Consider the following 24,231-nt stretch of genomic DNA (forward strand, 5'->3'; position numbering starts at 1 on the left):
GGCGGTCCCGTGCGCGGAGTCTCCGCGGTCTCGTCTCCTCCGCGGAGAGGCACTTGGCAGCGGAGCCTAAGGGACAGCGATCGGGGACCTGTGTGGTCCCCGATCCCTAGCTGTGGGCTTGCAGAAGAGACGGCCTTTCTTCGGGGCTGTGTGCGGAGGGGGAGAGCGTCTGGAGGGCAGCAAAGTTTCATCTGCCTCTCATTTTCTAGTGTAATTTAACTCCTCACTTGGATAATAGCAGACTATTGACTATTCTCATAGTCCACATTAATAACATATGCACTRTCTTGTGGGTACTGCAACTGTTGTTCCACAAGAAAAGTCGCATTTAAAATGCTTACCTTTTTAAGAATTAAGATGTTTCCATGGCACCTCTTGTGGACTCCTTGATCTAAATTTTGCTTTTCTTTCTAAGGAAACGTTTCTCTCTGATGCTGTATGAAAGGCTTCTGTTAAATCTAAAACAACGTGTTGTGTTTGTATAAATAACAAAGAAAGTTTGGCGTCACTATGACATCATACCATTGAAGAGAAAATTCTTTTTGTTAAATTTAAATGGAAAAGAAGAAAATACTGTAAATTCTGAGAAGTTATCATTTAGACCCTTATTGTGTAAATGCGTCTATTAAACACACTCTTTCAGTAATACCTTCCTCAATAAAACTAATTCATGTGAAATGAGGAAACATCAAAACATTCGTATGGTCAGACTTTAGTTTTGTTTTGTAAAGTTCGATTTGTAAATATTTGACATTCTGTGCAACTTACAAACACTGAGACCATTGAACTAAAATATTAATTGTACAGAAGAAGTAAATTGGTAGAAAAAATAAAAGGAGGAGCAAAAAGTTAGTGAGACCTACAATAAACTTACATTAGTGTTGTCTTCCCATCAGGGTTAGTGTACTTCACATATCATGAGGTTTCCCACAGAAATGAAAATATTTGCCTCAGTTAATACCTCATTTTAACTTGTCTTTTTGAGGCAAATGTCAGAAAACTAGTCTTTGAATTATGACTCTTGGGTGAACAGTGCAGAGGAGTAAAACTACTGCAACAGAAAATAATATATGGAATTCTATTATCTTATTCAACTTAACTGCCTTTAAGGAGTGTGTTAGCACAGGCTTTCTGCAAGTGAGTCTATATTAGTTGGACTTGGAACTGGAATTTCAGACAACTGGTTGGGATAATCCAGATGGGGCCTAAAATTGGTAAGATTCTTTCCCACTGAATGAATGGACATATTGGATCTAGGTGCAAAGACTGAACACCTGCTGAGGGTTACATATGGAAATAGATGTTGAGGGCAGGGGACACTACTCGTAAGGTTCAGTAAACTCAAGCTCTATGTGATAGTTCTAAAAGATCTCACTTTTGAATGAGCAACTTCAGTGGCATTCTGTTTCTAACAATTTTATGTAAGTTTGTAGTATATCGTAACTGGAGAATGCGGTACCTATAATGGAGAGGTGTGTTTAGAGCAATTACAGACCTGGTAGTGCAACTTCAGCAGTAGAATTTTAGAATGAAAAATTGATGGAGAAACTAAGGCCTGGAGATAAATGGAACATGCTATGTGCGTTTATCAAAGGTATGTCATGCTGGACTAGTCCAATTTCATCTTTTTCAATAATTGATTTTGTGGACATAAGAAATGGAGGTGACTTGTCACTGAACTTCAGTAAAGGCAATGGTGCCGCAAAGAAATGTATTGAAATGGAGAAAAATGAGAATTACCAAGAGAATTACAAAGGTGGTTGAAGAATGGAGTTGAAGCAAGGCAGTGCTGAAAAGGGAGGCATTGGACTGCAAGGAGTTATCAGTGGAGGTGTGAAGAAGTGTACTAATGAAACTTGCTAGTAAGACAACATTAGAAAGTGCCTATATCGAGAAAGTTTTAGACATAAATGAAACATTGAATGATGAAGGGACTGGATTATAAGGTAAAATTCAATAACTAAAAGTACAATTGCAGGGTCAGACTAACCAGGAGTTAATAAGCTCTCAGTTCATAACAGAAATTTTTATTATTTGGGAGCAGCTGAATAAAAAGAATACTTGGGTGAAGAACTTCGATATCTGGAAGACTTTGGTTTGCTTTTGGGTGTGATGTAGGAGGGAGAGGGCAAATGTAGAGGGAAGGCAGGATGTGTCCTGCAGGGCCTTGCTAGTGCAGCTGGGGAAGAACGGACAGCACTGTGGGAGGCATTGTGAGGCTTCAGTGGGAACACAGGGTAGTTCTGGACTCCTGAGGTCTCGCAAGACTAACTCAAACTGCAGCAGGTGCACAGAAAGACTTCCGTGTAGGATACACTTACCATTCCCCAGATTACCTAGGACCAGTTTATCTTAATAGAACAAAAACAGGGAAAGCGCAGGGAGAAAATGTTGGAAAGAAAACGGCAGAGAAGGAAAAAAGATACTTAAGTTGAGGATATTGGTATAAGAACAAATGAAGTAAGCTGACTGTGACTGAACTTAAACTGAAATATGGGAGGTTTCTGTTGATCAGTGGATGAATGGGGCTCTGGAATAGCTTTACAACAGAAGCAGAGGTAGGTGACAGTAAAAAGAAGCTAAAGATTTAACATTTGAACTGGTGTGTGTATACCTAACGTGGCTTAGTAGGGTAGCAGGAAAGTGGATTTAATGAGATAGAGTGTAGGAATTCCCCTCGCCATTAACATCAACTGTTTCTTCATTAAGCTTCTTTCTGAATCTCTTGAAGGATGGGACTCAAACTATGAGGGAGTACTTTTCCGAGTTTAAATACTTACCCCTTCCAACATGCAGAAGGACTTTTAAGACCTCATATTTGTGAGTTGGTGGTTAAGATGAAGTTCCATATGTAGTGCCTGCCCAATTTTCTTCTTGTTTCTTCAGAAGTATCAGTTACCAGATACTAAGGTAGGAAAACGGAACAAGTGGATTCTGAATCAGACCTTGTAAACTATCTGTATTGTATTTCTTAGTTTCACTTTACATGCTCAGTTACTTTGTTTATAGAATTATAGTCTTTTTATACACTTCTATAGAAAGCAAAATTCTAAAATTAAGATTATACAATTATCAAACCACAGACTTAGAGGAATCAGAGGACAATTGTGGCATATTTTAAAAAAAGTCTAAGTTAATTAAAATGAAGTTTAAACTCTTTTTAAAGCACAAGTTGAATGGGGTCAGAATTTGTTCCCAGTCCTGTGTAGGTAGATATTATTTTTGCTTCACAGCAGTGCAAGACAGAAGAATAAGTTCTTAGAGCAAGTTCTAAGGTCCTGGATTGTCTTCAGTTGATTTTTAAAAAATGACAATTATATTTTACATTATATATGTTATACACACACATATACATACATATAACCACACACATGTGCACCCACACATATATATAAAAGCCTTTTAAGAACCATCAGCTACTCTTTTTTTTTTTTTAAGGATTCTTATGAATTGCTTTTGCAGCCAATGACATATGTTTAATGCATGTACTTGAGCACTCTGCCGCTCCAAGAAACTCAGTTCCTTTAACATTCATCCCAGTCTTGAATTATGCCAGAAAATCTATTTCTTCTCTTTTCATGCCACTGCATCGGCACGYGGCCCTATGAAATAAGGATCAGACAAAAAATGGCATAAGTAAAAGGATTAGCTGAAAAGAGAGGAAAAAAAAAATCTGAAGAAAGTGAGAACAGCCGTTGGGGCCTACTGTAAGGGATTGAGCTGATGCTCCACACAACAGTAGCTGAAGTGCTGCAGTTAAGAAATGTAAAGATATGTTTCATATAGTTGCTGTAACCGGGTATTATCATCCTGCAGATCATGTGCTGGAACTTAGAAGTGGCAGGGACTTAGATTGTGATATAGAAAGTTAGTACTGCAGTGAATAGAAGTATTATTTGTTGTTTATTAATAACATTCAGATAATACAGGTTCAGATCAAAGCATGTTTTAAAACTATTTTTAGGCTGATAGTCACTGTTTGTTTCTCTTCATGTATTTCTCTGTGGCAACACTACATTAATGTGTGAAGGGAAACAGCCAGGCTCTAACTATTTTTTGTTCTTATTCAAAGTTTTTCAGTACCCTGAACAAGTAATATAATCTTATCACTAATCCTACAGGTGTTAGGTTTGATCTGTAATTCCAGGGAGGACAAGTACTGAGAGTTGCCAAACCTGGGAAATGCTGCAAACATGAGTGACCATTTAGAGTTTGTGCATCTTCACTCTGTGCAGTGTTTTTCAACCTCCTCTAATCTTTGATTTAATTGCAAATGGATGCAGATGTTTTGAAACCTATCCACATATGTACAGTCCCCTTATGGGGAGTGTTTTCACCTTCAATGATTGTTCTTTCAAAGACCGAAAGAAGTTAACAGTGTGTCTGTTTAAAAAAAAAAAAAAAACAACAAACAACAACAACAAAAAAACCCCTTTGTTATATCATTACCCTTGGTGCCAGTGTGATTCTGGCGCCTCAGTTTCTTGGGAATCTTATTTCCTCTTAGATTTTTTAGCTAGCTGTTTGTATTATGCTCGCACTGTCGTTGCTATTGAAGAATTAAAGTGATAAGTTGTTTCTCTTAGAGTTGTCCAAATAGTATTTTTCATGTTAAACTGCAAATCTTCAAAATATTTACAGGCTTACAGTTAATTCTAAGCTTGATCTTTTCTGAAGCTCATGCTATTTTTTTTTTTTTTTAATTATTGTAAAACATCAGTGAATAATTGTGCCAACCTCAGTGAATCAAAGTACATTCTTTTACAACTGTTTCTGGAAGATTGTAACACAGTAATACTAGTGTTTTTTTAAGTGAATATTTGTGTCTCCCCCATATTTTTCCTCACATTTATGGACATTGTGCAAGCCTGTTGTTACCAGAGTAGTGCATGGATTTTGTAGCAACTCAAGAGACCAAAATGCTGGTTCTGCAAGGATGTGTTGCTGCACATATTGCAGTGCTATCAGGCCTTTGAAAATGCACAAGGACTGGATAAAACAGTGTGAGGTTTTCCAGAAAACACTGAAGAGGGAGTAAATAAATAAATAAATAAATTTCCTCCTCTAGATTCCTGTTATTGATTGAGGTGACTTACAAAACTGTCCAGCTGTGCTTCCTAGAAAAAATTGCTCATTTCCAGCTTTGTGCTGCACTGTCATTAGGCTGACATCTCAACAAATGAAAAGGACCTTTTCACTTTTTCTTAACTTGCAGTTCTGTTATGACCCAAACTTATCCTCACTGTGGTTTTAATGTTTTATCTACCATATTAGCTCAGACTGAACATGGCTTTTATTCCATTTAAGTCCCCTGCCCTGTGTGCATTCTTGATAATGGACAGAAAAAACAATCAACCTGTCGCTTAGATTGATAAGCTTGATGATCTGTGTTCTGTTGTCCAAACAATTCTTTTCTCTCTTTTTAATACAGCTGAAACTTAAAACCTTCATCATCTTACCTGTTGAATGATACATAGTACAGGCTGCAAGGATCATTTTCCCTATGATTTGTGTTCTCTCAGCTCCCATTTCTTTAAAAATAAAAAAGTGTCTTGTTGGCCTTTACTTTCAAGGACCAACCTTTATGTCTACAATTGTTCATTTGTTATCCAGATGTCTAGAGGCTGGCTTTGCTTCCACTGAGCCAATAATGCCAGTCAGTGCCTCTGCCCACTTTCTGTTTTTTCTAGCAGTCAAATTGGTGCTCCTTCCTCTGAAACATGCCCTAAAAATATCAACAGATCTACCACAGCTGCTTTGAAACTTCTTTCTTGGATCTACAAGTAAATTGTTATGGTTTAGGACTTGACTTCATGAGGATCTATTTCTGGCAATCATGTTTACCAATCCTTTGTGTTTCCTAATGCTCCATATTTGCTTATGTCTTGTGTTGGCATGCATTTGGGAAGCACTATTTTTATGGCTAGAAACTGGTGCTCCTCACACTGACACTGCGAGATTGAGCTGCCATGCTTTTATTGTAGTATTGCTATGCTTCCTCTGAAAATGTTTCTGTAGGCACAGAGAAGGCAAAACTGAGAGGCGCTTGTTGCATCTTTCCTGTTCTCTTTCATTTCCTTTTGCCTGGTTATGGATATTGCTGAAGAAAAACTGCTTCTGGGGAATCTTTCACCTCTTCAAAGCAAACTTTTTGCTTTCTCAAGCTTGTAGTTGAACTGAATCATATGCTTACCTCATCTATGGCAAAGGCATGTTTAGATAAGACATCATGCTGTTCTGTTTCCCCAGGGCCTCATATATTGGCATCTGTATCATCAGTAAGAAGGTAGCTACTAGATAAGTAGATGAAAGGAAGTCACTTTAGTGAAGGAGGAAATGGAATTGGAATCTTCAGGAAGATTAGGAAAATGTGGTCAGTTTTCTTAACATTTTTGTCAACACTTGAATATAAAATGAAGTGTTACTAACTGGATTCTGAAATGAAAAGGGTAGTCTGTTCAGAAATGAAGACATAGTGGTTCTTTCCATTTAAGAAAATGTGAAATCTAAAAAGCTTAGGACTGTGGGTTTTTTTATCATGCTGGATGCTATACTGTAATACACTGTTAGACATAATGTACTGTATATGTTGGTAGTAGTGGTATTATACTGAGTATTTCAGTATAATACTGAAAGCTAGTGTAGAAAGAAAAGGAAGTACTAGAAAACTAAAGTGGGCAGGAAAACCTTTGAGACATCTGTTTATTACATGAGTTCCATATAACCCTTCACCATTAACTTTGCTTGAAATATTTGAGTTTTAAGATTTTTTTTTTTCTAGTTGGGTGGTAAGCTTTTTTAATTATGTAAATGATCTTAATCTGAAGAAAGACCATTGACTGGTCACTATGTTTCTTCCTGTTTCATATTTCAATTGTAACAAATATATATATATATCAAATGATCACCAGCTATAATTTTCATCACCTTAAATATTTGGTACAAGCAGTTTGATCTTAATGGTTGGAAAGCAAACATATCCTTTGCTTACTGCACATAAGAGAAGGATGTTTCTCATGAAAAAAATCTCTAAAAAGACAACATATTTCCCTTTCTCTTTACAGATTTGCACTTTCTTTTAGACATCTGGGACCATGTTCTACGCCCACTTTGTTCTGAGCAAGCGTGGGCCGCTGGCCAAAATCTGGCTGGCAGCCCACTGGGATAAGAAGCTAACCAAAGCCCATGTTTTCGAATGTAATCTGGAGAGCAGTGTGGAGAGTATCATTTCACCAAAGGTATCTATCTTGCACTGATGTAAGGTTATCTTGTACTGAAAAGAAATTATGTATATAGGTGGTAGTTACTATTTAGGTCACTGAAACATAAAATTCTTAATGTTGCTATTTTAAAGGGCAGAAAGGTCAGTTTAGATGGGCAACACTCCATTAACTAATTGATTCTAAAGAGTATTTTCCCCTCAATTTCCTAATGCTAGAGTTTTGCACCGTTTGGCTATAAAATGGTTTGCTTTGCATAAATGGAGGACTTGTATCTTGATGTACCATGCATAATTTTGAAGCAAATGTTTGGAAGAGGGAAAGGCTGGGCTTTCCTAACAAGTAACTTTCAAAGGCCTTATGATGACTGTCTTACAGTGCTGTTGTTACTGGCAGCTGTTAAAATAATACCTGAAATATTCTTGTCTATGCTTTGTGACCTAAATAGGAAGTAAGTTTCTACTTAGTTACAGTAAAAAGATCTAAAGAATCACAGGAGCATGTAATGTTATTGGTGAAGTGAGGATAGTTTTCATGTGGTAAAAATACTCTACAGTAGTGTTAGAAGCCGTGCTTTAATGTAGTTTTTAGTGTCTTGCCTGGTTTTAGGGAAAGCCAACAGGTGGGGACAAAACTGGAAGAATAGAACAATTCTATAGCTATTGTGAAGTTGGAGAGAAATTTTGAGGAACTCGTGTTTGTAAATGCTTTTTTTTTTTCTCTCTCTCTCTCTTTCCCTCTTCTACTTATAAAAATGGAATTGTCCATTTGAGAACTAATGGACTGATATGGTGTGACTTTTGTTGATTAATAGATGTTTGAATATTTTAAAGGCAAACCTATTTACAAAAGAGAAAACTTTGTGGTTTTATGTTTGTTTTTTCTTTTGGCTGAAACAAATATAACAATGTTTCTGTAGTTCTACTCTGTATTCTGGAAGAACTGTTAAGTATAAGAAAAATACGTATAATACAATCACAAAGATATTTATCATTCCAGAACAGAATGATTTCCTTCAGTGTCAGCTGTGAAAGAAGTTAAAAAGAAAAGGATAACACTCAGAGTCACTAATGGGCTGCAGGATTCTTTTAGAAAAAGTAAAAATTACTAGGCATTCTTTTCTCTATTTAACTTTGTGTAAGACTTTAATCGGTCATCTGGATTATTAGAAGGATATTTTATATAATAAAAATTTTGAGTTCTTACACTTTGAGCTTACAACCTGTATGTCTTAGTCCTTCTGGGAGATAATTATTCCATATACGTGTCAAGACAGGTCTCATGTCCTTTTGGACTAAGACATTTAAGAAGAGGGCCCCTCCCTGGAATTTTTTCATCAGTTTTACTGTTCCTGCAGCTCATAAAAACTTTTGATTACATAGTAAAGCAGTGAGGTTAAAGATGAGAGGGACAGGTTTAAGAGGAACTGAAACTTGTTTTAGTGTGTCATTTGCCTATTTATGGACACCCCAAATTTTCCACTATTTATTTTTCCCTTTAAGTGAAGGACTTAGTTTGTCAACAGGAGATGATAGATGATTAGATATCATTTCTAGACTACTTTTTGGTTAGTAAATGTGGAGAACAGAATAAATTTTAATGTCTTGCTGTCCAGCTTTTGATATTTTTCACTATGTTCAGGATTAAAGTAATGAAGATGTCATAAGAAGATGTCATGAAATAGGTTTTGTCTTGTCATCTCTTTTATCAGTCAGAACAATGTTCGGAAATTCCTGGGGTGGGCTGCTATTAATTTACAGATGTTTATTGGGTTATCCATAAGATATCTATAGAACATCATCTATAACTGTACCCTTTGAATTCTTTCTTTGTTCAGAGCTTTTTACTGATTTTTTTTATACTTGTTTTGTATGTTTGATGTTACTGAAAAACTCTTGTAAGGCTGACAAATTTCACTAAAGGGGAAAAAACCAAAGCTACATTTAATTCACAGATTTACAATATGCTTTTAGGTGAAGATGGCACTTCGAACCTCAGGACATCTCTTATTAGGAGTTGTCAGAATCTACCACAGGAAAGCAAAATATCTTCTTGCAGACTGTAATGAAGCCTTCATTAAGATCAAGATGGCTTTTCGTCCAGGTACCTGTCTTTAGATAAGCATTGTCTGAAAAATTAAGTTACATAACAATGTTTATTAAGCAGGTATACAGTTGTACCTTCTTGTCCTCATAGGAGAAGTACTAGAAGTTATTTCTTTAGCGTGGCTTCAAGCCGGCCGTGTGACTGAGATGTACACTGAAAAATATCTTTTCATTGAATTCTGAACCAAACTGCTTTCTTATTAGTGCTGATCAGTAAAATATTCTGAATTATGGTTTTGGCTGTTGTCAGTGTAGTAAGTGAAATGGGAATATGCTGGATGGTTTTATCTTCTGTCACAAGTCTAAGAAAGACCAGTTGTATGTACTGAATAGAAACAAAGAAGGGAACTTGTTTCCATCAAGGAAAAAGGTTCCCTTGCCGTCAGGTGCAAAAGAAAAATATAAGTAAGTTTTATAAAGTAGCACTACTTTTGAATTTTAATTTCAGGTTTCTGAAAGAAATGTGAACTGTAATACATATAACAAAGATTGTATGCATCTTTTTGTATGTGCAACAGTGTATAACTGTTTCCCCTCTATTGTTGCTTAGTCTGTTAAGTTTTTCCATAAAGGCGGAGAGCCATGTTAATACCTACAATGACTTTCCATTCAGCAGTGAATTACTTGGCTTAGACAGATGATAGTTTCTTTAATTCCAGCCTGGGATCTTTTTTCCAGCTAGCTTGTGGAAGTGATACTGCTGGATACTCACTGCTTCTGAATCACATTCTACCTTTCTAAGTTCATGAGTGTAGTAGATTTAAGAGCTGAACTTCAGGAAGTCCTTTTTAAAAGGCAGGTCTTGAAAGCCAGCACAATACATTTTAGAAAAATTAATAGATATAATGTTTTTATCTTTGTTTCCTGATCTTCACATTGTGATCCAGGCATTGAACTCTGTGCAGCTTTTACTGGCAATTCATTGACTACTGCATTTAACTTGCCTGGGCCATGAGAACACATAGATTTGTCTAATTTCACAAGGCAGTCTGTTTTCCCAGTTTCCCCACTCCCAACAGAGTGCATGCAAGAGTGAAGCACCTTAGAAGAAAATTTACAAAAAGCAGCATGCTCACCTGAATCAAGTTGAAGCACTTGTCTCTCTTTTCAGTTTACTAGCCTTGTGGCTTAGACATTATCTTGATCCTGCCTGCTCTAAGAATCACTTACATGTTTTATTTTAAGCAGCTGACAGGTGAAAACACTGAATAGCCCTGAGAGGAGGGGCTAGGTTTCTTCAATCCTAACCAAGTGCCAAGATCAGTAAACTACAGAATCGTGCTTATTACGGTTCTTTCTGGCCAGTAGTTCTTTAGTTATCCATTGCAGAGAAGTCAGTGGGCAGAGTGTTTCTGAAGTATCAGTACCTCTGAATAGCCTGTAATGTGTGGGTCAGAAGGTAGAACATACAGCTGAAATCGTCTGTGAGTTAAAGAAGGAACTGAAACTGCATTTGCCATGCACTTCAAGTGTCCTGGCTTCTAAGCCTTTGAATAAAAGAGAGGCACCTCTGGTTGTCATTAAAGAAAACCTGCTGCTGGCACTGTTTTTGTGTGATGCCAAATACTCATGCTCCAAGAATGCTCATTTAATAGTGGATTAAGCCTCTCAGGAGTATGAATATGTATACGGTTTAGGGTAATATAACTATTTTAAATGCAGAAGCATAAGACTTGTATCTGCAGCCCAAGTACGGTATCGTAGAGGAACTTTCAGACCTAGCTGCGCTAACTAAATGACCAGAAGCAGAGAGTAGTAGTACTGTGTTGCTACTGCTTTACCCAAACCAAAAAAGTAGAACTAACTCATCTTGAGCATTATAATAAAATGACTTTGCAGCAGGTTTCTGAATTGGCATTGCATGGTGTTATGATGACCTGTGATACCTTTGTTAGCTATGTGACTCTGTGTTGTGCTACACAAATGTACTGCTGAGCGCTTGAAGACTGCAGTTTTTCCAGGGTTGCATACCAGCAGCACAAGGTGTGTATTTTGAATTTAAACTGAAGCTCAATAATAACATCTAAGGATTTTTCAAAGGCAGTTAGCATCAGTTTCTATCAGCTTAAAGATGGTAAGTATCTCACTGTCTGTAGTGCAGAGAGAATAATGCTGAAGGCACAGAAAAAACTAATGCAGTCCTTGGTAAGGAATGGGAGCTCATGTCTGATTGTTCTTCTGCAGGGGTTGTGGATTTGCCAGAGGAAAACAGAGAGGCTGCTTACAATGCTATCACCTTACCTGAGGAGTTCCATGATTTTGACCAACCACTTCCTGATCTAGAGTAAGCTTGTTTTTTGCTTTATTCCATGCTAACGTGTTTGTTTTTAGTGGAGGAGAATCTGGTTTTAAACAGCAAACTCATTGCTGAATTTAAAAAAAAAAAAAAAAAGCCTTCAGGTAACCGTTGTACTCATAAGTCTTTTAGTACACCAAGCAAGTACATAATCATTTTTGTATTGATTTTAAGTTTATAGCAGTATGTAATTTTAACTGAAGTTAAAACTGTCGTTATGACTGAAGCTTTTGAAATACTCAGATATGTATCTTCATTTTCTTTTGCTTTCTGTACAAGGAACTCTACATCATGTACATTCTCAAGGTAGACAAGATTTATGGAAATATCCTGATTGTCCTTCTGCAGTGGCGCTTGTAATTCTTACAACTTTTTAATACTAATAAGTTACTTGTAAACATAGTAACAAGTATACAACTTGGAATAGTTCATAACATTTAAGAAATTGATGCTGCCCTTTTGTGGGTTGTTTATAATGGAACTGCTAGGATACGGATTGCTTTAACCAGTGTTCTGTTTGGTTTATATTCAATTTATAATACACACTACATTTAAACAACTCTATGGTCTTCCTTCTACCTACCTTGTACCTACCTTCATATATCACAAAGAGTATTAACTTCATATTCTTACTGGGTATACTTTTGGATAAACTGTATTAGTAGCTTTCGAAATTTAGTTGAGGGTAGGGCTCTTCTTTATTAATTTGGCCTTTTAAATTAGTGTGTCCCCAACATAACAAGGAGTAAGAGAGGTTACTGATAGGCTTTCCAGAAGCTCGCACAATTCTGAATGATAGGTTTTAATTGTGAATGGTCTTAGTGTTTCGAGTAGTATTTTCTATTTGGATTCACCATCAGCTATTTAATTAATTGACTGTATTGTTTACATTTTAGGAGCTAATTTCATGTTTATCTAAGCAAGCTTTATCTGTTGTTAACTTTTTAAAGATTGGAGATTTTAATAATTGCCTTCTGTTTGTTCAAGTGATATTGATGTGGCCCAGCAGTTCAGTTTGAACCAGAGTAGAGTGGAAGAAATTACAATGAGGGAAGAAGTAGGCAACATCAGTATTCTCCAGGATAACGACTTTGGTAAAATGTCTTCTATATTAATATGTTGTTAATAACCTAGTTTTCATAGCTCTAAAATTATAGTTTTACAATTAACTTCTTAGTACAAAACCAAATTAGGCTAAACTGGCTGTGTTTTCTTATGTTTAATTAATATTTAGTGTATATATGTGCATTTTTTTCCCAAAAATTCTGTTCTCTAATATTCAGTAGGCTGCTAGCTGCTTATATAAAGCAGCAAAATATTCAGCCAGGTTAATTAGCAAAGTACTGTATCAATTGCAGTTTTTAAAATGTGATGTGAATATAAAGTCAGCAGTCATTTTAATCTTAAGTGTATTTTCATTCAGAAACTGTTACGAGATGTCTAAAGTTGGAGCGATTGCAGTGGTGACTGGTTTCCTTATACTACTTTCAGTATCTTTTCAAACACAGCATTCTAAGATCTGAATCAAAGCCTGGAAGCAGTTGTGTTTGAATATCCAAAGATAAAATGATTTCCCAAGTATGATAATATAATACATAAATTAGAAATCTTTACTGAAAGTATAATCTATAATTAACTTCTGTTGTATTGATTTGTTCCTGGTACATGAAGCCCAAGCTTGAGGTATAAGGTATAACTCCTTTTGGAAGAGTCATTGGTTTCAGTGCAGCTAAGACATAATAGAGTCTTGTAACAATCAATTTCAAATCAGTATAAGAAAAATGTCTCGAAGAGTTGTTTTTGTCATTGTTCAGAGCTACAGTATTGCTGAAGACCATTTCTTATATTTGTCATAAGCTCTTAAATTAAAACAAGTAGATGACTTCATGAAAAGCATAACATTGGTAGAGATTGCTGCCTTTTTTGAAAGAGAAAAATTGCAGAATTAAAACAGTGACAAAATTCAGTCTTATGACTGGGCATTTCCTGGTTGATTAGCTAAGTCTCTCACATCTCAGTTCTTTGGCATTTATATCAGTGAAATGATATTCTTGCAGGTGACTTTGGGATGGATGATCGTGAGATGATGAGGGAAGGTAGTGCATTTGAGGATGACATGCTAGTGAGCACCAGTGCTTCCAATCTCCTGCTGGAACCTGAACAGAGCACCAGTCATCTTAATGAAAAAGCTAATCACCTGGAATATGAAGACCAATATAAAGATGATAATTTTGGAGAAGGAAATGATGGTGGAATATTGGGTATGTTTGAGAAGTTAACATGTTTTTCCTCTGTTCTGCCTTTGCCTCAGGTGTAGGAGGTGAGAGAAGAGAGGTCATTTCCTTTGTTGCTGAGTTCCCTCTCTAAGTTGTGCCTTCTACAGTGGGATTCTAGTTTGAGAGGGCTACTGTAATGTCAATGATGCTGATATTAACTGCTGCATATTTTAACATCAAGTATGAACTAAATTATCTAGAGCTTTTCCATTCTATTTGTAATACTCTTTAAAGAGAAATCAGTATGCACCTCTTCTAGTTTTTAGTCTCCTTCCAAAAGTTTAATGAATACTTTAAGAATTGTATTGAATGCTTCTCTCTGAAATAATAAGGAACCTAGTAAGATGCAAATATGTGACAATGTATTCTAATAAGGGTTATTTGTAAACTAAAATTTGAACTGAATTGCACCTTGAAAACAATACTAACTGCTTTCGTGTCAGCATTCAAAGTATATCTGTATGTAATCTTTACACTGTCTTTATCTATGTTGTCATAAATTTGTCTATGCTTGCTTCAAGAATTTCTGTATGCAGAGCTGATTCTTTCTTATGATTGTTTCAGATGACAAACTTCTCAGTAATAATGATGGTGGTATTTTTGATGACCCACCAGCACTCTCAGAAGGTGGAGTAATGATGCCGGAGCAACCTCCTCATGATGATATGGATGATGATGATAATGTATCAAGTGAGTATGATCTAGCACTAGATCTGGAATTGCTTACTTTTAACTAATTAGAAATCTAATTCCATAAAAAGTATGTTCAGCTGAAAAACATGAAATGGTGAACCACTTTAAGGTGCAGGGGAGGGGAGAGATAGCACAGTTTCTTTGTTTTGACATATAGTGCAAGATACTTGTTCTAATTGGCAGTGGGTGGACCAGACAGCCCAGACTCAGTAGATCCAGTAGAACCATTGCCAACTATGACTGATCAAACAACGCTCGTTCCCAATGAAGAGGAAGCTTTTGCTCTGGAGCCTATTGACATAACTGGTGAGTAAGCTATTTGGGAATATTTTACTTGGGTCATCAGAGACTTTATTAGCTCAGTGGAGTGGAAACAGAAGTCTAGCCTTGTTTGTCTTTCACTTTTTGGAAGTAAGCATCAAACAGCTGAGTATCAAATTCCTTTTATTCTAATTCTAGCCTTTCAGTGCTTTCCAGGCAGGTAGCTTACAATGACAGTCTTGGAGAGTACTACTTTGTAGCTTTTCCAGCAAGCATGGATAGCAGCATGATTCTGTAGCTTTTGATGAAAGTGTTAAAATGCAATGTATTGGAATAGACCTCATTACATCTTTAATCTTAACACAGTATCTGCAGTGCAGCAGAATTCTCAGTGTCCTGTATTTGATAGCCAGGAGTGACTGTTTAGGCTGAGAACATTACCTCTAGAATGAATGCTCATCTTCTAGTGATTTGTAGCTTTAATGAATTGCTGAATCCAGGAGATGTATCTTTGCATTTAAAATTCCACTTTTTATCTAATTCAGTATATTTTCTTATTTTGAATGATACTGTATTTGGCTCAACATAAACAGATCCCTGCTTTATTTAAGTTAAGATCTGGAAAAAAATGTAGTTTGTTCTGTGTTTTCAGACTAAGCTCCAGGCCCAGATTTACTGCTTGGCCAATTAAAAAGCCTTAGCACTGCCCTCTGGTGGCAAGCTAGCAACAGAGGTCCCAGCTGATCAGCTGGGACCAGCAAAGACAGCGTTTGCCAGAGCTTCAGGGTCTGCTGCAGGAAGGCCAGGCTGTAAGCTGTTTACACTAAAATCATTCTAGAGCAGGATGAGAGGTACAGGTAAGATAACTATCCACATTAACACTACCGAAGTTCAGATAGGATTTAGGGGAAAGATTTGGTGCAATACTTGGTTCTTTGGTCAGAGGGATCTTGCATCTCAAGGGTTTGCTCATGAAGAACACCATCCTGACAAGCAAGCCATGAGGGAGGGAGGCATGTGCAGCTGAGGCTTGTGATGAGATTAAGGGACATTCAGGAGAGCTGTCAGCATGCACAGAAGATTTAGTAGGCTGTGGGACAGTGTACATAATGTTTAACTTCTTTATAGTGCTTTTAGGTTTTCATTCCTTCTCTCAAAGTTAGCATTGCTTTAAATTATTGAGGTTGCTTCATACATGGACAAATATGACATACAGAGAGACTGCAAGATTTTTACTACAATGTGATACCTGGTTGAGCTAACCCTTACTACTTTTTAAAAATCTCAATAGTCAAGGAAACCAAAGCAAAGAGGAAGAGAAAGCTGATTGTGGACAGTGTGAAAGAGCTGGATAGCAAGACTATTCGAGCCCAATTAAGCGACTACTCTGATATTGTTACTACTTTGGACTTAGCACCTCCCACCAAGAAACTGATGATGTGGAAAGAAACTGGGGGAGTTGAAAAGCTTTTCTCTCTGCCTGCCCAGCCTTTGTGGAACAATAGGCTATTGAAGGTAATGTATTTCAGAAAGATCATTTCTAAAGGAACTTTATTCAGAATTGTTTTGTGTATATTAAATATTAGTATTTGAGTAGCAACATAGTAATACCAGTATTTATGAAGTTAAAAAAAACAAACAAAAAACAGCTGAGATCACCAACACTTAAAATGTTTATCACTTACAGAAATGCGTGAAAACTGGATTTTTTTTTTACATGTTACATTAGAATAAGAACTTAGAAATTGGAAAGGGAAGATGACCAATAATTGATCTGAAATGAAATAGAGAAGACACTGAAATCCACAGTAGTGAATAATCAAACTCTTCTCCTGTAGCTCTTTACTCGTTGTCTTACACCCCTTGTGCCAGAAGACCTAAGAAAGAGGAGGAAAGGTGGAGAAGCTGACAACCTTGATGAGTTCCTTAAAGACTTTGAAAACCCAGAGGTTCCCAGAGAGGAACAGCAACAACAGCAGCAACAACAACAACGAGATGTTATTGGTTTGTGACTTGTTAAGGATTCTCTGCTTTCCTCCAGAGCTTATTTTTTCCTTTTATGCTTTATATTAAGTCATCAAAGATTATGAAGTGCAGGGCTTTGTAATTGGTTGCATAGCTTGATATACAGTCTGTGACTTAAAACAGCTTTTTTTCTAGGTACAAAAGAGACTTAAGAGGTTCAGTTTGATCCAGTGGATTAACTGGGTATTGTAATGTGTTGTATGCACATCTGCACTGATTATGTTTAAGTTGCTACAAAAGCTATGCAAGCTATTTAGGTGCTGAATTACAAATTAATAGCAAATTGGTCTTAGTGATGTAGTTTTAAACTGTACCAAAGTATCTAAAACTGTTTTCATTGTGGAATACAGATGAACCTATTTTAGAAGAACCAAGTCGTTTACAAGAATCAATGATGGAAGGCAGCAGAACCAACTTGGAAGAATCTGTTATGCCACCGCCGCCACCTCAAACAGGTGTAAAACGCAAACTGCAGCAAGTGGAGCCGGAACCAGTGTTACCTGTGAGTAAGATTATGCTGGAGAATTTAAACGTGGGTGATTTCTCTGAGCAGGAATTGACACAGATTTGAGGTACTGGCTTTCTGCAATGTTCTGAGATATGTTGGAGTTATATCAGAATCTTTGTCCCTGGGTAGCTGTTATGGTGTTGTTTCTTAAATGTTTTAGTAAGATTTCTGCTTAAAACACAGGTGGGATAGAGAAACAGCACTGGTTTGCTCAGGAAAAAGTCTTCAAGGAGTAAAGTCTGTTGCTGAGAAAGCTATTAAGTCTTTCTGTTGCGGCAAGTGTGTACGAACTGGTTTCACTAACAAAGAAACAATGGTGCTAATTGCGCAAACTCTTACTCAGCGTTCCGAGGCTAAGGGTTCAAACAACAGCTTTGATCTTCAGGAAATGTTTCCTAGTTGGGTTATGCATAGAGCTGGAAACTAGTTTCTTTCTACCTCCTGTTAAAGCTGTGGTGCTGTGAGGGAGGAAACCCAGTTGGGGGCAGGGGGGAGCTGGAGAGGGCTCACCTCGTGAGAACAGTCCTGAATTACGCTGTCTTTCTCATATTTCTTCCTATGTTTCCTAGCTAACAGGTTGCTCACTGTTGAATGAGAGTGCTAAGTGTTACTTATCTTACTAAAGAAGAAAAATCTTATAAGAGGGGTGGTTACTGCTGCTGCTTCTTTTGGCCATGGCCCTAAATGAAATTGTTGTTGTATGTCGTGCTGAAGTCAGTGCTGATAATATGTGCTGGGAAATTTTGAAGCAAGTCAACTAGATCAGGCATCCAGGAACACAGGTGTAGAGATACCTACTGTATGACTTTCAAGTGGAAGTTATTTTGAACTGGTTTGGGGTAGGTGTAGAAACAGTTTCAGGTCCCAGAGTAACTTTATTGGCAAAAACTTATCCATTTATAGACTTGGGAAGAATGCTGGATATGGATTTTATCCTTAGAATTGACTACATAAATCCTGATAAATAGCTTGTCTGGATTTTCCTGTTATAAATCTTTTCTGAGAATGATACTTGAGCACCAGTCACTTGTATGAGATTTTGGAAACTTTACAAAGTGCCTGCATTTTAATTACTTCCTGCTTGTTTGGCAAAGAACATCATTCCAATATTCTGAAGATGTTTTGTTTTGTTCCAGTGAGTTAAAGTGTGTTTTTGCATCTGGTTATGTGGAATTTTAAAGTTGTATGTGCTGATCTGAAGTGTGTAATCCTGTGAAATTAGATCAGTAATTTGGGTGATGGACTAAATGAAGGTGTTGGAATATCATGTTTTCTTGTAGCGATATCTTAATTTCTGTTTTGAGTTGAATCTAGAGGATTAGAAATACGTTTATGAAGAGCAAAACAAAGGAAAAATGCTTTTAGTTTTCCAAAACATTTGGAATATGTGACAAATAGTAAGACCTGGATTATGTGTAACAATACTTTGTGAAACCGGTTTGTAGCATCAACTTCAATTCTAAAAGCACTGAAACTGATGCTGTTTCTTTAAACTGTTTTGTGTATTCTTAAAGCACCCACCATCACAACAGCTGGAAATAGCACCCGTAGAAATGCCTCCAGAAGAGCCCCAAAACATCTGTCAGCTAATACCAGAGCTCGAACTTCTGCCAGAAAAAGAGAAGGAGAAGGAAAAGGAGAAAGAAGAGGAAGAAGAAGAAGAGGTAAGAACTGAGCTCTTAAAAAACAGGCTGTGTACAAAGGATTTGTGTGTTCCCCTCAGCACTGTTTGACTCTGGATTCATTAAATGGCATAACAAACAAGTCTTCACTCCTTACTTGGGAAATAATAAACTGTGAAAAGGTAGATGTTAAAATCTAAAATTTTCCCTTGACCGTTTAAAAATTGCGTATGCATCCTATTTTGAATTAGAGGGTGCTTGTATTTTCATGCATGGTTTGATTAAGCCACTCCATGTATATTTATGATGTCTTATGCAAAAAGTTTTTTGAAGTTACTTTTATAATTTCATTGTAATGTTTCATGCCACTTAATAAAAGAAGATTTTTATAAGAAAATCTTCCATATTCTAAAGTGTTGTAACTGAAGTTGTGTCTTAACTAAAATATTTAATAATCTGTGGCTCTCTAACTTCATTGATTATTATTTATCAAAAAAGGCACAAAATTTAAATTGTTCTTAAAAATTGCTTTACTGTTACAAAAAGAATGTACCTGGACATGTGCAGTTCTCTTGTATGGTGAGTCACACACAAAAAAAAACCATGAATGGCTTAAGTCGAGATGATCTGACCACCTTGCTAGGAAGCAGTGTAAAAAGCTGTTGCTGTGTGCAGAAAAATAGTGCCTTATAGTAGTACAGTGAAAAGGAGGAAATGCATGCTAACTTAACTTTGAGAAATAGAAAAATTGGCCAAGCAAATTATTCTTCTGCACCACTGAAGTTCTTGAGTTCACTCACCTTTATTTCCTTTCACTTCACTTAATAGTGTTAATTGTTAAGATTTGAAACAAAATAGATCTTGCTTGCATGTGTTGTTTTTGTGGCAATTTTTAATTGCTAATTTGAAATATAGACCTTTTATTTAAAAGCTGAATATGTAACATATCTTCCATAAACAAGCACCATTCTGTGTTGGTGAAGTGTTTCATTAGACCTTGCAAGGTGATTTGTTACAGCCAACCTTTGCAGCTCTAAGCAACCTATTTTATTTTGCAGTGGCTCTGTTTGCACAGTGAAATGAGAATGTCTGTTTCTTAATGTTTGTAAAATAAAAGCATTGTCGATATCATGTTCAATACTAACAATGCCAGATTAGACTAAAGTGTCTCTTCTCATTCAGCTGTTGTGACTGAACTTTTGTCTTACTAAGTGTCAGCATGACATTTTGAGGTACAAACATTATGGCAAACAACTGTACTAAGGTACATGAACTTACGTGTTTGTCTTCCTCTGTTCCATTTCCTCCCACTCCTGGCTGTATCCTGTGAATCAAATTATCTTACTATTCTGCCTAAATCATCTCTGACTTGATGAAGAAGGAAAAGCTGCAATGATATCTAGAAATACTTTTTTCATTTCATAGCTAAGTGGATGAAAAGATCTATTTTTTTTGTGGATGTGAATTTTTGCTGCTTGCAGGAAGAAGATGGCACAGGGGGTGATCAGGATCAAGAAGAAAGGAGGTGGAATAAGAGGACTCAACAAATGCTTCATGGGCTTCAGGTACACATGATAATTCACTTGCTCTTAAAGTACCTTTTGAATGTGCCTATTGAGGGTTTCCCATGAGTTAAAGGGTTAAGTAAGAGCTTTATTGTCAGTAGATGTTACAGACCTAAAATACTAATTCTGTGTTAGAATAAACATAAGTATAGCTTGTAATTGATTAAATAATAACATAATTGTCACTTTTCCAGAGGATATTTGAAGCAATTTTTTTTCACTTTTTAGGTCATGTTAATGAGTATTTTCCAGCCTTAGCCACATTTTGTATGCAAGTAGAACTCATAGAAATTAAAATTCTAAAATAATTGATTTTGATTGTGCTTTTGTAATGAAACATTAGCACTTCTGCCTTTGTGCTCTGTAACTGCAGGCAAACCTCCTTAGGGTCTAGGGATAAAACTGTTACAGGATGTTTACTCCCAGCTGGGTTAATCTGAGAACTTCTGTGCTATGATAGCTGAATTCCCCCCAAAAGTGGGGCTCTGACCTTGGTTGAGGTGCACATTTCAGCACGCGGCATCACACTGTAACTGTCAATCTGCGCTGACAGTTAATCTTTGTAGAACAGATTGTCTTGCTAGAACTAAGGGTTTTTTTTTCTTGATAAGATTTTTGAACAACCCTTGTGCACGCCTGAACTTCCGTGTAGACTGGTTGACATTTGTGTATTGGTCACTGGATGTACCCTTCATATATTCCTGGACTACCTTTGCTTGTTAGTCTGGTTTGGRGTTTTCACCCCTTCCCCCTAAATCATTTTGGCAGCTCTTGAAATTCAGATGTCACTGAAGCGTTTGAGTCCCATTTCTCTAAGCTAGTTTTCATTTCCAAAGTTTCTCCCATTATTTGTCAAATTGATACGGCTCTATCTCTGTTGACAGAAACTCAGTGTCACTATTGTAGCTCTGAATTTCCATTATAGTTAAATTGTTTTTATTTTTTTTATTTAAAGATGCTGCTGAGTTTTCAGTAGTTTTTCCTGATTTTATTTTTTTATTTTTTTTATTTTTATTCTGGCCAATGCTTTGAAAAAAAAACATAAGTGACTTTTGAATGCTCAGTGTCAGACAAAAAGAGGATTTTTAGAAATATATAGGCTTTCACCTTGGGAAAATTATGCCCCTTTTAAAGAACTTTGGCGCTTAATCATAATCTAGCATTTAAAAATATATATTTTTGGAGTTATTTTTATTTTGAGAATTAAAACAGATTTCTTTGACATTACTATTGAGAAATATTTGTCCTGTAGTCAAAAGAGACTGGCTGGCTATTGGTACCCAAACAGGCAACTTTCTGCTATATTACAGCATTTATGGAATATGCAACTATAAGTACACAAACTCAGGACTGATTTTTCCCACGTCTCTAGAAAATCTTGGTGTCAAATAAGATCCATGTAGAACCTTTTATGTACAAATTGTGTAATGTCCCTGTCCTGCGTCTAGTCCTTGCAACTCCATCAGAGCATGTTGGGGGTGCTAATGAACAGAATCTTGGTGTTGGACATTCTTACTTGTGTGTAGTTTTTTGTTCATTTGTGGTATCAATGTTGGTGTTTTTCAGAGAGCTCTTGCGAAGACTGGAGCAGAATCTATCAGTTTGCTTGAGCTGTGCAGAAATACAAATAGAAAGCAAGCTGCTGCAAAATTCTACAGTTTCCTGGTACTTAAAAAACAGCAAGCTATAGAGCTAACACAGGAGGAGCCTTACAGTGACATTGTTGCAACGCCTGGTCCCAGATTTCATATTATTTGAATGGTTAGATAGAGCAGAGCTAGTGTTCGTTTCACTAGTGCGTACATGTATTGCCCCATCTGTAGGGCCCACAAGACCATTGCAGAAAATTTAGATTTTATTGTCTGTATAAAGTCCTTGGTTTTCTTTTTCTTTTTTTTTTTTTTTTGGGGGGGGGTGTATTTTAAATTTGCCACCTAAATTTTTAGTGAAACTGCTGTCGGGGGTGGGGGTGGGGTGGCTTGAGTTCCAACTGCAGAAACCAGACAGCTCAAGGACCCAGATAAAGATTGTTTTAACAACTCGGAGCAGATGTGTGCAATATTGGTGCATGTAATGTTGAGTATCAATGAAAATGTCTTACTATAATTTGACTAGCTTGATTCAATAGTGATATTTTTAACCTATACAAGTAAAACTGAATGGCCAACCTATTGTCTGATTAAAAACTTTGCCAAACTTGTCTAAAATGTTCAGTCTGCTTCTCACAGTAGTGATTTTTTTTTTTCCCCTTCCCTAGATCTTTCTCAGTATCTTTGTGAATACCATGGGGGTCTCATACAGCTGCCAATATGAAAGGTAGTGCCTGATATGTCAGCTTGTTTTGTCACTGCATTTTTGCAGTCAGATTTTTGTAGCCCTTGATGCTAAGGGGAAACGGGTGTCTGTGGAAAGCACTTCCTCTAAGTGATACTATTACGTACATGAAAGGACAGAACATATGCTAGGCATTTTAGACAAAACATTCCTTTTCACTTATCACCTCATTATGGTCCACTACTGATAATGGCTAATTACTGTTAATAAGCATCAAATAAAAACTCTAGTCATTTCATTTAAATCTTTAAGATATCAAAATGCTTTAGGTTTGTTAGAGCTGTATATAAACTACAGACTTTTTAAAACAAAACTTCTAGATTGTAAATTATCTGATTTTTATTAAGCAGGTGTATGAAAATAAGAATAGGAGAAGTTGAGTAATTGCCTTTGTAAAGATGCTAAATTCAGTTACCACCTGTACTGAAAGGGCAGCAAACTTGAATACATAGTACAAACAGGCACACTTCCACTTAAATGTGTAGTGTATTAACGGCTCTTTGGATATATTTATGGTTTTAGTATCAGTTTTCCAATAATGCACACTCCTGTGTTCAAAATATTTTATCGGCTTTGCAAAAAAGTCCCATTTGGTTTTACTATAAAGAATGAAGCTTTACTGTTAGACCAGGTAGCACCAGAAATTATGTGAATATGTTGATTATGGAAACCTGTCTTAACTTTTTTTAGGGCAAAATTATTCACACTGAAAGTTCTGGTTTTAATGTTGGCACTTTTGTGAAATAATTTTGGGACTCTGAAATTTCAGTGTATACTCAAGTGTAAAATTATGTGAATGTTTAACAAATCTGAGACTACATGATGACCATGTTTTAATAATCCTTGAAAAACTTAATTGTATAAAGTTACTGCAGCTTTATTTTCAACATGATGTGCCTGTAAAACCATGATTTTCCCCTTTGTAAAAAGAGACATTGTAGATAACTTGAATGTTTAATTATAGAAAAGGTCATTAGTTTCTTGTTAGACATTTTTAGTCTGTTTTTGTTGCTTTTCAAGGTTAATATTCTTGAAAATAGTTGATGCTGTTATGTATAACTTTTCTAATAAAAGTTGTGTTATAAGCTGTTATGTATTAGCTCTGTATCTTGTTGGAACACCTTTCATTTACGTAGTAGGGGACTAGTATTTACAGGTTGCTTATTTTGGTATTAGGAGTGGAAGTGTAACAGTTTAGCTCTTTGAGAGATTTTAGGCTTAAATAAGTAAATAGATTTCTTGCCATTAGGAAGGAAGACTTCTTATTTTACTGGCTATACTGTGGTTTTGTTCAAGCATTCTATGCTAAGAATGTCTGTGTGGAAA

General features: G+C 36.4%; 1 protein-coding gene across 3 annotated transcripts in view; it reads left to right on the forward strand.

Annotated features, from left to right (window-relative positions):
* The window catches only part of RAD21 (RAD21 cohesin complex component), a 24,681-nt gene extending 684 nt beyond the window's left edge, over positions 1-23,997 (forward strand). Inside the window, exons 2-15 of one of the 3 annotated variants that reach the window (XM_026090016.1) lie at positions 2,732-2,910; positions 7,065-7,238; positions 9,194-9,323; positions 11,510-11,609; positions 12,609-12,715; positions 13,679-13,882; positions 14,462-14,587; positions 14,774-14,896; positions 16,143-16,366; positions 16,690-16,855; positions 17,227-17,378; positions 18,899-19,048; positions 20,488-20,571; positions 22,138-23,997. In XM_026090016.1, coding sequence (XP_025945801.1) covers positions 7,095-7,238; positions 9,194-9,323; positions 11,510-11,609; positions 12,609-12,715; positions 13,679-13,882; positions 14,462-14,587; positions 14,774-14,896; positions 16,143-16,366; positions 16,690-16,855; positions 17,227-17,378; positions 18,899-19,048; positions 20,488-20,571; positions 22,138-22,329 — 1,902 coding nt within the window. In that variant the 5' untranslated portion in view covers positions 2,732-2,910; positions 7,065-7,094 and the 3' untranslated portion in view covers positions 22,330-23,997. Of the gene's footprint in view, positions 1-2,731; positions 2,911-7,064; positions 7,239-9,193; positions 9,324-11,509; positions 11,610-12,608; positions 12,716-13,678; positions 13,883-14,461; positions 14,588-14,773; positions 14,897-16,142; positions 16,367-16,689; positions 16,856-17,226; positions 17,379-18,898; positions 19,049-20,384; positions 20,460-20,487; positions 20,572-22,137 lie in introns of those variants that run through there. The other 2 variants (XM_026090015.1, XM_026090017.1) reach the window with 2 other exon arrangements.
* The last annotated feature ends 234 nt before the right edge of the window (positions 23,998-24,231 follow it).

The sequence above is a fragment of the Apteryx rowi genome, unplaced genomic scaffold (assembly GCF_003343035.1).
Source record: "Apteryx rowi isolate R43461 unplaced genomic scaffold, aptRow1 scaffold_840, whole genome shotgun sequence".
NCBI lineage: Eukaryota > Metazoa > Chordata > Aves > Apterygiformes > Apterygidae > Apteryx > Apteryx rowi.